Raw genomic sequence first — 15440 nt, 5'->3', positions numbered from 1 at the left:
GCTATAAATATGTAGCATACACACAGTAGAGATGTAATCAGATAACCTAGAGTTCATGACCAGACAACCTAGTACTGGATTTTGGTGGTGGGACCTGTCACTGAGCTGTTACCTGTCATGGTGACATTGGAACCTCAAGAACCTGAACTATCAGGCACACCTAATACTTGCTTAATCAGAAGAAAGTGCGCCATTAAGCTCCACTTTTCTATTTTGGGAAACATGACAGGAGGAAGCCGGTGGCTGTTTCTCTGGCTCAGGGGGCTAGGCCTCCGTGGTGGTATGCACTGTCTCCAGGAAAGCTTAGCTTTGTGATGTCTCCAGACCCAGTGGGCTTATGGCTTACTTTTTACACATTGCAAAGGTCTCCTCTAGTGTAGACAGAGGGAATGAGGCCACTCATTAAGTCCAGATATGAAAATATGGTTCCTGCAACTGCAGCTTTACCCTAGACCCCAGAGTATTTATCAACTTTGAATACTGTCTCAAAGTACAGGCAAGGTTTTAAGGCACATCTGGTTCCCTCCCCTGCACCCAGTGGATGTCTAGCTCCTCCTTGGGTGTAAGGAGTGCTCCCCTCTTTTAGAGGTGACTCCTGCGGCTCAAAGTGCCTTCCTTATTGGAGCATCAATGTGCTTTCCTGGGGTTTCTACCTGCTGCTCCTGCTCTGAGTTCTTGTCCAAATCAGAGGTTGGAAGTAAGTAGGGACACTCTCTAAGGCAGCTTGCCTATCTATGCTTGCAATAAAGTGCTCTAGATAGAATGAAGAAGAGTGCAGGTGTGGGGAGCCTCTGGACTGTAGGAGATCAGCTACCAACGCTGAGGACGCATGGAACTCTGGCTCAGAAGAGCAGTGGGGGCTGCTGGCTGGGAAACTGGCTTCCCTTGCTGTAAGATGGGTGTGCAGCTAACATCTACTTCACAGCATGATGATAAGGGGGCAATAGAGGTGCCTGCCAAGTTCCTCACTCTGGGCCTGACTCTTAGCACTAATCACGATGAGGACTCTGTCCTGAAGAGTGGCCACCAGGCCATTAGTGTCTGAGAACTGCCCCTCTGGTACCTAAAGGCTGCCTAGGCATGTGCAGAGATGCAGGCACAGAGACCTCAAGATGCACAGATGTAATGGCCCCAAGACAGGGATGTCTGAAGTCTTATGTGGGTGAAGGACTGAGGCCCTCACGGCCACTGCTGTTCTCTCAGAAGAAGCCCCGTTCGGGTTGTGCTCACCTTGGTACTGGGCGCTGAAGCCTCGCTGCCGGTGGTTGCCATCTGATGTGAAGTGGAGCCGCAGCCAGTTCTTGCTGCTGATGACAGGGGCTGGGAGGCTGGCTCCGGTAAACCTGGGAGGACAGGACAGAGAAAGGTCAGGAGTGAAACAGGACATCAAGGAGTCTGTCTATGCACCTTCTGAAGCAAGAGGAGAGCACCATCTATCCGATGCTCTAGGAGGCTGGAGTCTGTGCAGCTGGAGGGGTTTCCAAGCAAGTTACTTCTCCCACCTCCGATTCCCCAAATCCCAGCAGATACTCGGAGCTTGAGAGTAACCAAAGGAAGCTAGGAGCCAAGTTGAGGGTTCTCTGTAGACAATTCCATTGACATTGTACTGCCTTTCCTATTTTCCTATTTTCTGGGTCTTTGATCTTTCCTGCCATCTGCCTTTCTCCTGCACTACACACACACACACACACACACACACACACACACACACACACACACACACACACCAGGACTCTAGGGAGTCCCTGAAATACCTCAACCCCAGGAAAGTCTTCCCAATGGTCTGGACTTGAAAATCACATAAATCTCTTGGCGTAGGCGCAAATCAAGGCTTCCAACCTGTGACCTTGTACCCAGGCTTTCCTAAGTGAGAAGCACAGATGCAAAGGCCGTGTGTGGGGTTAAGTGAGAAACTGTCTGGGCACTGAGGCTATCCCAGAGCCTGACACCTCCAGACTCACCCACAGCAACTCCTTCCCTACCCTGTAGGACCCAATTCCAATGACAGTTCTGCTGCCAGTTCTCCCAAAGATCAAGCCTCAGTAGGAAGCAGTGGGGCTGAGTGGGGAAGCAGCTGGGGCTTGGAGGGACCTGCAAGCTGTGCTGTGTGACCCCAAGAAAGTTGCCTAAACCCTCTGAGATTCTGTGACCTGATCTATGGGTATATATGGTGATATCCCCTCCTCAGGGTTGCAGGGACTCACAAAATGACACTCTGCAGAGATCCCGGAGTCCCGGAGTAGAGGAAATCGGAAATACCCCTAACCATAGGGTTGCATGGCAACCTCTACCCAGATCTTCAGCTGGTTTGGGGAAAACCCTGGCAGAAAGACCAAGGAATGAACAACCACAGCGCACACCCCTTTGCTCTCTCCTGACTCCCAGCTGCTCCTGCTGCTGATCTAGCCTATTGGAGGCTTGATGAAAGATTGATGCTCGCCCACAGGTGAGTCTTACAGACAGAGGGAAAGGAGGAAACCAGAGAGGGGGATCCGGAGGGGCAGGCACTAGAGAGCCAACAGAGTGGCTTCCCATAAATATACACGAAACAAAAGATCTAAGCAAGGAGCTTGATACCCTCTGATCTCAGTTCTTACTATAATGAAAACGCTGACGCACACAAAACTCTAGGAATATAACCCACAGTGCTTGGGCAGGAACTATTATAGAAACCAATTACTGTATCTCACCAGATCCCATTTAAAATAGTTTATTACAGGGTGAGTCATTTCAGTTTTCTAAGGAGCCTCAATTGGTATCGTGGGTTCCCCCACCCTAGGCCAAATTCAATTGGAGCTCAGTGACAGAACTTGGAGGCTATTTACATATGGAAGGAGAAGTGGGGGAACTTCACCTGAATAATTCAGAACCCGCGGCTGCTTCTTAGAAAAGGCAAGGAAGGGGTGGTCTAGCGGTCCAGGTTATAATTGGAAGTTGGGGCAGGGAACTTCCCAGTTCAGGGATGAGGTGGGAGCTGATGCTCAGTTTCCTATGCATAGCTATCCTATGGTTACCTGGCACCTTCTAGCTGTTCCATCTCCTCCTGTGCAGCGAGCCTTGTGCCGTCTCCTCCCCCTCCCTTCTCTCCTGTGTGTGTGTGTGTGTGTGTGCGCGCGTGCACGTGTGAACGCACACATGCTCAGCTCTGATCCCCACCCAACCCCGTCTTTCCAAGCATATTATGTTGAGCATTTGAGGGTGTCCTTGGCACTGTCATAGAATTTGGGCTTCTGTGGTAGGATCCTCATCAGATGGCTATGGAGAGATGGTACCAGCTTTGAATCAAAGCTTTTAACAGAACCACACCCGGTGACTCTCTCCTGGAATATGAACCCGCAAGAGGTTGAGTCAGGAGGATTGCTGGGAGTTTGAGGGTAGTATGTGCTACACAGCAAGAGAACTTGGTCATCAAAAAACTACAAAATTAAAACCAGCACACACACACACACACAAAATTTCTTTCCACACTAGTAAGTACAAAGATGTGAGTAAACTCAGTGGCCGAAGTTAGGCTGAGGCAGAAGAGGAAAGGTTAACAGGGAGCAGAGGGGACTGTGAGTGTCACAGGAGTATGCATGTGGGTCCTGAGGTGGATCACACTCATGAAGCGGAAGCATGAACAAGTGCGGATCATAAGCAAGGTCTGTGACTGTGGCTGTGAACACGGAAGGTGCACTGAAGTCTCATTCGCCGGGACTCTGGGAAAGCTGACTGTCCAGTGAGAGGAAGTGGAACTGTGGTAGCCGAAGCTGGGTTGAGAGCTGTCAGTGGATCGTGCATGGCTGAGAAGGAGGGAATGGTCCAGATCTAGGTTCTGTTAGATCCCCCCTCCCAGTCTCCTCTCCCACAGTTCCTCATCCCATTCCTCCTCGCAAAGGATGGCCATTTTTTACCAGCAATCTAATGAACTGTACATTCACAACCAGCAGTATGATTTTATATAAATGACCTCTTAACAGAATTCATTAAAAAGGAAACAAAGCAAAATCCTGTCCTCAGAGTAAAGTCCACACTGTGGACCTCCATGGCCTTCAGCAAAGTTTGCCCTTCCCTGTTTCCCCCCCGCCCGCCCCCGCTCCCGCTATCTCTTGTTTCTTTATTCTCTAACCAAATGGGCTCCTGGCTGTGCAAACTTGCCCAGGCCTGCTTCTGCCCCCAAGACCTTTGACTTGACCAGTTCCTGCTGCCTGCCATGCTGACCTTCCCTCCAGACCTCTATCTGGCTCACTCACATCCTCAAGCAGGTGCCGGATTCTCAATGGAGCCCTCCTCTTCCTGATTTGTCTCTTGCCTGGTTTTCAGCCTGAGCATGTGTACATGAGTGCTCACATGCCTACACACACACACATGCCTACACATACATGCCGACACACACCTCCATAAATACATGCCACACACACACACCTATACACACAGATATTCCTACACACATACACACACACACACACACACACATGGGCACACAAACCTATACACACACCTACATGCACACACCACACACACATGGGTGAACACACACCTACATAAACATGCCTACACATACACCACACACACATGAGTGGACACACACCTACTCACACATACCTACACACATCACACACACACCAGACACACTGCACACACATGGGTACACACACACTTACACATATACATGCACATGGGTACACACACACACCTACACACATGGGTGTATACACACCAACTCACATCACACACACACACATGTACACAGATACACACACAGAGGTGTACACACACCTACACACATACCATAAACACCACACAAACTTGAGTACACATACACCAACACACACACGCACACACATAGGGGTGCACACACACGTGGGTGGGCATACACCTACACACCTACACATAGGTGCACATACACCTACCCACCAATATACCACATGCACAGATGCACATACCCACATACACATGGGTACAAATACACACACACACACACACACACACATGCACACAGCACTCTGCTGCTGGTCAAGCAGGAGAGCTTCGTGTGTTGGAAAGAGCACTGTTCTCTGAGTGTCTCCACCTTCTGATCCGTGCTCTCTCTACTCTTTCCCAGTGGGCCGCCTGGCTACACACATACCCACAGTAAAGAACCCCATTCATCAGCACACAGGACTTCATGGCAGAGGTGAGATTATAACCCAGACCGTCTCCTTCAGAGCCTGGGCACTCAGCCAGCAGTGCACTGTCACAAGTGCACACGCCCGTGGTGCAACAGTCAAGGCTGAATCCCACCCTGTGTCTTCCTTCCTCTTTACCCTCCAGGATCCTCCTTAATTTTGTTCCTTCTTAGAATCATAATTAAAGGAGAGAAACACAAAGGGAGAGGCTCCCCCTTCAAACCTTCCTGTCCACATTACCTTCTCTCTGGGGGGCCTGAGGAATTCCAAGCTTGCCCAGTAAATCGCTACTGCAGTACTACATAAAACGTTATCTAAGCAAGTATATGTGAGGTTGTTTTTTTTTTTTTCCCTTTTTGGTAAATTGACTTCTGTTAAATGGGGCTTCATTAATGGAATCTAGCTTGGGGAGAATTAAAAAAAAAATCACTCCCTTTAATGCTCCGAGTTGATTGGAGGAGGAGGGGGAGTGGCAGGGTGAGCTCGGCCTTGCTCCCAGAGGCAGGAAGATGCTCTGTAAGAAGCTGTTCAGGCACTGAGAGAAGCCCTGTCCAAATGGCAACAGCGAGTGTCTGGGCACTGCTGCCTGGCAGCGGAGACACAGGAGACTGGTTTAAACGCCAGCCTCCCTGTGAACTGCCAGTCCTATGAAGACAAGCATGTATCCAGTCACCAGACATGCAGGGGGCAGGGGCACTGTGTCATGAGCTGATTGGGCAGTCCCTGTCTCTGTGCAGTGCCTCTCCCCTCACAGTTGCTGTATCTGGCAAGAGCACCCGTGATCCCTCACATGAGCCACATGGGTTCTGAGCTAGAATAACCATGTGAGGTTTGGGCTCCAGGCCATTCTGCACCTCAGAGTCTAGTGTGAGCCATCCGTCATCTCGTCATCTCCATGGCAGGCCTGGGAGAGGGCCGGGGGAGGGAACAGGTATAACTCCCCACCCCCTCCTTCCCTACCACCTGTCAGGGGATGGAGGGAACACTGTGGCACAAGCAAGTTAATCCTTCCAGAAAAGTCTTAGTGGAGGGACAGACCCACCAGGTCCAGAACTCAGCCCAAGTTCTCTTACATCTTCCCTCCCTGGCGGCACCTACTCGGAGTCCCTGCCTCTGAGGTTTCTCTACCCAGAATGTCTTCCCTGCTGCCCCATCTGATGACCTGGCACAATGTCACCCATCCTATAAGCCTGGTCAACTGTTGCCTGCTCAGTGTGTTCCCTCTGTAGCAGGGTCATGTGCCCCATCCTAGGTCTACTGTCTTGTAATCATCTTTGGACCTGATGCTCTCTCCACAGCTAGTAAGGCAAGCTCCACATGGGGCAGGATGGGAGCTTCTTTGCCTATCTCCAGCCCCACTGAGGGATAAATTAGTAACAGAATGTGGCTGCCAAGCAAGGCTCAGTCTAGTTCTGTGGATACAGTTTCACCCTCTGGAGAGTCACAGCCATGCCCATCCATTATTTATTTGCATACTGTCCACTGCTGCTGTGTCCACAGCGCTCTGCCATGCCACAGGAAACACCTTGCACTTGGGATGGGTAGAGGCCTACCATATGAGAATCCATGGGTTCAATGCCCATAAAATGATTACAGGGTACATATCTATTGGGAGGTCCGGGCAAGGGAGTTCAAGGTCATCTTTGGCTACATAGTAAGAAAGCTTTGCACTGTTGTTTACTGTCTGGTCCTTTGCTTACTCCCGGCACACCAGTCTCACAGATGATGTCACTAAATTAAAGCTGAGGAGGGAATCACAGGAGGACTAATTTGTGCCTTAGACAATTTCATTACCACGTGAATAACTTAAACGTATATGGAATTGCCAGTTAGTTTTGCATAGAAGTAAGCCTTTTCCCTGACCACAGACTTTGTACCCCAGACTTTGGTTGTATCTCATTTAAATCACAGTAGGCACCCAGGCAACAAATATTTGCTAACTGGTACCAGGTACCAAGATGGTGTTCCTGATCTGAGGAAGAGAACTTTGGGGTGATTGTGCCCTTTGAATTCTTCTTAGAGCCCCTCCCGTTCGCAGAGTCCTTCAAGAGTATTCGATCGGGTTCCCATCGTGGCGGCTGTATTTCCTTCCGCACTCGTATCTCATTCGTTTATGTGATGTTTAATTTAAATCACATAATTACAATAACAAATATGACTCGCTCTGGGAGAGCTGGCAACAGACCCAGCCGATTCTCAGAAAGTACGAGGCCCAGCTGGAGGAAGTCAGAGCACAGGGGCGGGAGGGCAGGGTGGGAGACGGCTGGCAGGCGGCCACAGGCAGCAGGCAAGAAGCTCGGTTACCACTGTGGGAGCACCAGAACGTTTTGTGTGTGGAGAGGATGGACGGTGTTCACATGGATGTGTGTGTGTGCATATGTGTATATGTCTGCATGTGATTGTGTGTGTCTGTGTGTATTTGGGTGTGTTTGTGTGTGCATACTCATGTGTGTGTGTATGTGTGTGTGTAGGTTAACCTCAGGTGTCATTCCTTGGGAGATATCCACGTTGCATTTTGAAAAAGTTTCTCTCATTGGTCTGGAACTGGCCTGGAACTAGCCAGTGAGTCCCAGGAGTCCTCCAGTCTCTGCCTCTCCAGCTCTTGGGTTACATGTAGCTGTCACCGTGCCTGTCTTTTTCACACAGGTTCTGAGGCTTGAACTCAGGGTCCTAAGTTGGAGCAGCAAGCCCTTTACCAACCGAACTCTGCAGCCCGAGGATGCTTGCACTCTAATGTATACGGGGACCAACAGATGATGAACTAAAGCAATGACTTACTGCCGTGGGTACCAGGGCTTTCCTAATTACATTCCCTCTGCAGTCAGAAGGGGGAGCATGAGGAACTGATCTTAGATTCCATTCCAGAAGTCCCTTGGGGTCTTTTGGCCTGATGCCCACCTTGCATGAACTCCCGGGCTAGTTACTTTTATACCCAAGCTAGAGTTGTTCTGGAAGCGGAAACGTCTGCAAGATTGGCCTGTAGGCATGCCTGTGATGCATTTTCTTGATTAATGGCTGATGTGTGAGGTATCACCCATTGATTCTAAGCGCTGTAAGAAAGCAGGCTGAGCAAGCCGTGAGGAACAAGTCAGTAAGCGGCGCTCCCTCCCCCATGGCCTCTGCATCAGCTCCTGTCGCTAGGTCCGTACTTTGAACTCTTTCCCCATCTTCCCTGGACGGCAGGCTTCAAGCTGTAAGATGAAATAAACTCCTTTCTCCAACTTGTTTTAGCTGTGGTTTTTATCACAGAAATAGAAACCCTAAGACAGTCGTCCATCCCTTGCTTGGAATGTTTACCGTAATGAAAAATTCATCTCCTCGAAGTTCTCCCTGACCAGCTTCTGCTACATATCCTCATCCCAGGCTCCAGCTACTTCTCCTCCTTTGGGAGGCAGCAGGGGTGGGGGGCAGAGAGCATCAGCAACAGGAAACCCATTCCTGAACCCTTGGCCTCGGTTGCTTCATTTTCTCCTGGGCCTGTTTCTCCAGACTGAAGGAAGCCACTATCTCTTTCTTGCTTGTCCACCATTCCTCAGTACACGACAAAGTATTTACCACAAGGGGCAGACTCACTGCATTCTGCACAGAAGCAGCAGGGACCATGACGTACCTCTATGTAGGGTGAGGACCCTGCTGGTGGACACACAGGTCATGTTGTACCGTGGGGGGGCAGGTGACCTGCTGGACAGTATGGAGGGTGCCAAGTCCCATGCTGCATGCATCTTGGTCTTAAGAGCACCACCCACTTGGACCAGGAAGACATGGGTCACCACATTGCTCTGGGCTTGGCTGTTCCTCCCATTCACTCAACAGCTGCTGGAATACCTCCCCAGGGGACTTGCCAGATGCTGGCGACCCCAGGACACCAGCGGCAGAGTCTTTGTTACTATGAGCGAATGTTTCTGTTTTCCCACAAGCGGCTTCATAAACTCCACAAATGAGCAGAACTTTGCAGTTCGGCTGATTGTTAGCTCCAGGGAGCCCCCCAGCCGCATCAGGCAAATGTTTTTCCTTCAGATTCGTGGCTCCCAGGAGGATGTGTCTGAACCTGGAGCTTGGAGGAAAAGGCCCTGGGATGAGTCTGTGGCTGGGGAAGAGCTTTGCTGTTGACGTCTGGGCCTTACCTCTTGTGCGGCAGCACACTAAGGTTTTAAGGGGGGCTGGATGTCGTTGTGGTCTTGCATCCCAGGTTCAGAGCTGAAGGGCTGGATGCTTCTTGCTTGACATACAGAATGTGTCCTGGGATGTTGAAGTCATTTAACAGAGAATGCACTGGAGGCCTTGGGGATGGGTCCTCAGAAATTTTTTTAGGGATGCTGTCCACCTCTGTCTCCTTTTGCCTCCAATCTAAGTCACAGGGTCCCTAAGCACTAAAATGCATCAAAGGCCAGGCTGTGTCCCTCAACCTGTAGCTCCCCCAAAGGATGACCCTATAGATCTACTACATGACAATTCTCAATAGTCAACTGGATCAGAGTGCTCATGTGACCTAAGCTAGGTCAATCAGGAGATGGGTTTGAAGTTGCTTGCTGGAGAGTAGTGGGTGTTCACTTAGATGAAGAGGAAGCCCCCCCCCCCCACAGCCTAGTTCTATGGTGAATAGATGCGGTCCTAATGTATCCTCTTCTACTCCTACCCTGCCCCATGCACATACAAGATGTCCTAGTCCTGTTCCAGGCTGGCCTGGGCAGCATCAGAGCAGATGTACTCTAGCTTCAGGGCTCTCAGGAGGCTGATCTCCATTCTCATCTAGGTCTCTATCACAACTGGTTAGACCTGAGATTCAGGGTGGTGGTCCTGATGCTCTGGAACTTTGAGCTATCTCATACCAGCATGACCCAGGGCTAGGGAGCAGGTTTTAGGAGCTTAGTGACCATGCCAGTCTTACAGGGCATCAGCATTTCTCCCTACCAGGTATCGTCTTCAGCACTGATGCTATAGGCTGATCCTACACAGACAGATGGAAGAAGGTTCAAGGTGGGGCCAAAGCCTGGGAATGAGCCAGTCCTGGACTTGGACCCAGGCTCTGCTCTTTACTAGGTAGACTTGTAACATCTCAGGACTAGAAGAGACCTAATGGACATAGCCCAGGACATCTTGTATGTGTGTGGGGCAGGGTAGAGGAGATACTGGGATACCTTTCCAACCCCATACTCTTGCCCACAGAACTCGGGTGTGGGAGGCTCCCTCCTCTTCATCTAAGTGAGCACCCACTCTTCCTCTCACCAAGCAACATCAGTTCCTTACCAATGCCATGGGATCCCTCAGCATCTCTGTGCTCACAGAGACCCTACCTAACAGAATAGAGACCTCACAAGAGGAACATGGGTAGTACCCGAGAAATGTACAAAGAATGTTACCTCCAGAGGACATGGGGCTCAATAAGTTGATCAATCACCCCCCCCCCATAGGCTTCCAAGGTCAATGAGAAGGCTACCATCTGCTCTAGGCACTAAACAGAGCTGGGGTGAAAAGGTAAAGATACCATGCCCGCTCCCCCTGCAGCAATTCCTACCATCTCAGCCTTGGCCATCTTTCTCCTGCACTGGAAGATGGAGGGAGTGGAAGAAAGAGGAGGCAGCTTTTCCAGGGAGGGTGGGCACTCCCGCCTCCTGGTGGCTTCAGGCATACTTATCTTGGAATCCTTCTACAGAGGAAAGGTTTCAGATGCCTTCCAAGGGCATCTCCCACTCCACTGCCATCCTGAGTGTCACTTGTTCCCCCTCTGAAGGTGGCTGGATAACCATGACGGTGCTTCACGGCAGCTGCAGAGTTGAGAGTTTAGACCCTTTGTGTACATGAAACCCAGCAAAGGTTCCTGGAGTGTCATGGAGCTGTGCTCTGTTCTCACCGCTACGCTGACCCGGTGACCTTGTGGCAGTGGCTTTCTTCTCTGCAGCCACAGTTGCACACCATGACAAGGGATGGGGTTGCTGCTTAATGATGATAGTTAGACAGAGCCAGCTGCCAAGGGGTCTCAAGGTACAGCAATGACCTCCCTGGCAGAGGCCACATCTCTGTGTAGCCAGGAAGACTTCAGAGGTAAGGGACCACCAGAGAGGAAGCAATGTGAAGCAGAGACTCCCCACGGGGACCCCTTAAGAAGCCTGTCTGGTGACTTTGAACATCTTCTAAATTACCAGCTGGCTCACTCAGGGTAAGGAAGGTTCCTGCACTAGGCCTGAGACAGGTGAGGTGGTGTATACGGGCACCTTTAGCACCATGTCTGGTGCATTAGCAGGCTCCAGGCACAAATGCAGAAGCTATGAGGGCCATGGTGTGTGAAGCATACACTATCTCTAACAAACCAGGGTTGGGCTATCAACATGGTAAGGCTGCAACAAATAGAGAGGAGGGAGGGGACTGAAACCAGAGGAAAGGAGGGTTTCTGTTTGCTCTTAGCCGGTCTCATCACACTGTGCCTGTGTCATGTATCCCACCACTTCACACCTGTGCCTGTTCCATGTATCCCATCCCTTCTCACCTGTGCCTGTGTCATGTATCCCACCCCTTCACACCTGTGCCTGTGCCATGTATCCCATCCCTTCACACCTGTGTCTGTCCCATGTATCCCACCACCTCACACCTGTGCCTGTGCCATGTATCCCATCCCTTCACACCTGTGCCTGTTTCATGTATCCTACCACTTCACACCTGCATCTGTGCTGTGCATCCCACCACTTCACACCTGTGCCTGTGCCATGTATCCCACCACCTCACACCTGTGCCTATGTCACATATCCCACCCCTTCACACCTGTGCCTGTGCCATGTATCCTACCACCATACCTGGGTCTATGCTATGCTATCCCATCCCTTCACACCTGTGCCTGTGCCATGTATCCAATCCCTTCACACCTGTGTATGCTCTATACTAGTGACTTCCGGTGAAAGAAGTCCAGAGCAGTCTGGAACAGAGAAGCAACCAGTAGCGGTTGTAATTAAACCACAGAAGACCAGGGCTGCAGATGGCTCAGGCATGTCAGGAGCTAGAAGCTCAGATGCCATCAGCCTCAGTCTGCAGGGCTTCTGAGTGCTGGCCAACAGCAAATGGCAGCAGCTGGAGGCTGAACCTCGGCCACTCAGCAGCTCTCTGACTCAGCCCTTCACCGTCATCACCAGGAAGAACACAGAGATATCTTTTTTTTTCTCATGGCAAACAGAAAAGACCCACAGAGGGTCTCAGATCATTTGCCTAGGCCATGAGCCCATTCCTTGGGACAAGGGGATGGTTTCCAGGGGGAACGGTTCTACAAAAGAATATGTTGAGAGGGGCGCCAGGGATGTCATCATGGTTGGAAGGTCAGGGGGCTGGATGAACTAAGGCCTTTTTCTAACCCTGTGGCTTGAATGGCTTTGTTAAGGCCTCTGAAGGCGCTCCACCCCCCTCCCCCGCCACCTGCACCCCCAGCACTGTCAGATCTAGTTCTAGACATTTTTCCAGAGGTGACCAGACTTGTTTGACCCTCACTATCATGTTTCCATTCGTGTTCCTGATCATTTTCCACTTCCTGTCTACCCATCCAGCAGATCATGGTGCTAGATGCTCCTTCCCCAGGTTCTCGAAGTTTGGTGTAGTACTTACAGAACATACATTAAGATTTAAGAAAGCAGCATTGCTACAGTACTGTCTGCTGAGTGGAAGACTTAACCCAGATGTTCCCAGCTGTCTCCTAATGCCCTCTTTTCTGGTTCCAACATCCAACCCGGCATCTCTTCTCTCATTCAGTGACCACATCAGTTGCATCCAAAGTGTATTAGTTTCCCTGTTTTTCTAAGGCTTGAGGATCAAAGAGCATCAAGTATGAGTCCAGACTCGGCACATGGCTGGGTCTAATGCTTCCTGGGAACTGGATGCAGGGTGTGAGTGATGAGGGAAGCCATCCCTGATGGGCACTGCTCTTTAAAGACAGTCGGTTGTCCTCTTCCTGACCCGATATCCAGCCTATGCTGGTAGAGCATGTGTGCCAACTGCTTGTCCTTTCATTCCAGTGTGTAAACACTGGCTTCACCGGCTGGCTTCTCACAATGCTTTTTATCTTCCAGGCTTGTGTTGGTATGTTCCTGTGTTCTTGTATGTGTGTGTGTGTGTGTGGGGGTGCATGTGTGTGAACATGAGCATGGAGGGCAGAGGTCAACATCCACAAGTGCTTCTCCTGCTGCCATCTACCTTGTCTTTTTAACACAGGGTCCCTCTCACTGGCCCTGGGGTTGCTGATTTAAGTAGGTCACGTGACCAGTAGCCAACCTGGAGCCACCTCACCTCTGCCTCCCCAGAGCCATTTTTCATTTGCTTTGACTTGTTTCACTTAATAAAAAAAAAAAACAAAAAACAAAAAAACCAAAAACCAAAACCAAACCAAAACAAAACAAAAACCACATTTATTTTACGTATGTGAGTACACTGTTGCTGTCTTCAGACACACCAGAAGAGGGTATCCTATCCCATTAAAGTTGGTTGTGAGCTACCATGTGGTTGCTGGGATTTGAACTCAAGACCTCTGGAAGAGCAATCACTGCTTTTAACCGCTGAGCTATCTCTCCAGCCCTTTGTTTCACTCTTTAATGTGGGTTCTGGGAGCCAAGCTGGGGTCCTCATGCTTGCATGGCAAACACTTTGTCAATGGAGCCACCACCTCAGTTCCATCACTGTCTTTTAAAGGCATGGCTTTGAGAGCAAGACTTGACCGGACATCACCTTCTTGACAGGCAAAGCCAGGTCTGGAGCCCCCATCTGTCTAGCCCTGAAAGCCGTATTCTTCCCCCTGCATATTATTACCAAGGGAAGAGTCCCTCACAGTTCCCAAGTGCACTTGCCCAGATGGAGTTTTTCATATCAGCCAGGAGCGTTAGTGAGCCTTGAGATCAGTCTGTGGGTTTCCTTCGAACCATCAAAATAAAACACGGCAGAAAAGAGTAGCATGTATCACACACATACTTAGTACAGTTTAATACTTGATACCATGACCTCTTTCTTATAATGGTAAGGGGAACAGCACCCCCAAAGGATTGCAAAGAGGATTATATGGATTGGTTATGCTCAGAAACTGAGGCTGATGCACATTATATATGTACATATATGTTAATGAGCTATGACACCAAGTGTATTTATTTTATTGTATACTGCAATCAAGAGATCCAAGCAATAGCTAAACTCATAGCCAGACTGAGGGCCAGTAGACTTAAAATGCCCAGCCTATAAACTGTATAAATAAAGGCTTATTGGCACAGACAGTCATTTACTTATGGATTATTGTCTGTGGTTACTTTTGAACCAGAAGGGCAGAGCTGAGTATTTGCAACAAGTCCTGCCATCCATGAAGTCTGAGATCTTTCCTGTCTGGCTACTAGACCGAGGCCCATTCCTAGAGCACATCTTGTAGTTCAGGACATTAGATAGACGGGTCTGCATCCTTACTTCTGGCAGCCACTGCCCCTGAATGTGCTGCTGGGTCTTTAGAGACCATGGGAATCTAGATCTCTAAAATTTCAATACCCTTCTGCTTGGGGTATATGGTGAAAGATTACACACAGTACTTTGGTCAAGGTCCCAGGAGAATAATTTGAGGAGTGTTTAATAAACAGTCTGTCCACAAAGGTGAGGGACAGGTTCAGGAAGGTCCTGCGATGTAGGCTTCCCTACAGGGGACTTGGGGCAGAGAAAACAGAACTGTCACCACCTAGACAGGAGATGATATGGGAGAAAGCGTTTGTGAGACTGGGAGGAGAGCTGGCTGCTTAGATAGGACATCTTACCAGGGGAAGAGACCTCTAGTCCAGAGAGGTGACAACTCCAGGTGACCTCTGAGGGGGTGGAGCCAGGAGACATCTGCCTCAAAGCTCACCTCCTCCATCTCTGATCTCTTGGGGCTCCTCAGTAGTAACACGAAATGAACCTTGGTTATTTTCCGAGGAAAGTAGCCAGGGAAGGGCCAGCGGTGGATCTTCAACAGCACACAGCATTGATTTCAGAAGCAGGGAAGCCAAGTCAGCTCCCCTGGCAAGCAAGCCAATAAGTAACATCCCTCTATGGCCTCAGCATCAGCTCCTGCTTCCTGCCCTGTGTGAATTCCAGTCCTGCCTTCCTTTGGGGATGAACAGCCATGTGAATATGTAAGCTGACTAAACCCTTTCCTCCCCAACTTGCTTCTTGGTCATGATGCTTGTGCAGGAATAGAAACCCTGACTAAGACAAATTGGTAGCATTTCCCAGCATCCCTGCAAGTCTGTAGTCTGGCCTACACAACAACAAATTCATATAGCTCTCTCTCTCTCTCTCTCTCTCTCTCTCTCT

General features: G+C 49.9%; 1 protein-coding gene across 1 annotated transcript in view; it reads right to left on the bottom strand.

The window, feature by feature from the left end:
- Positions 1 to 15440, bottom strand: part of Csmd2 (CUB and Sushi multiple domains 2) — a 575103-nt gene that overhangs the window by 276506 nt on the left and 283157 nt on the right. Inside the window, exon 6 of the mRNA XM_029476560.1 lies at positions 1231 to 1343. Within this exon, the coding sequence (XP_029332420.1) occupies positions 1231 to 1343 (113 nt within the window). The remainder of the gene's footprint in view (positions 1 to 1230; positions 1344 to 15440) is intronic.

This window comes from Mus caroli, chromosome 4, assembly GCF_900094665.2.
Source record: "Mus caroli chromosome 4, CAROLI_EIJ_v1.1, whole genome shotgun sequence".
In the NCBI taxonomy this organism is placed as follows: domain Eukaryota; kingdom Metazoa; phylum Chordata; class Mammalia; order Rodentia; family Muridae; genus Mus; species Mus caroli.
The sequence above is the reverse complement of the archived record's forward strand: the minus strand, read 5'-3'. Positions and strand labels throughout refer to the sequence as shown.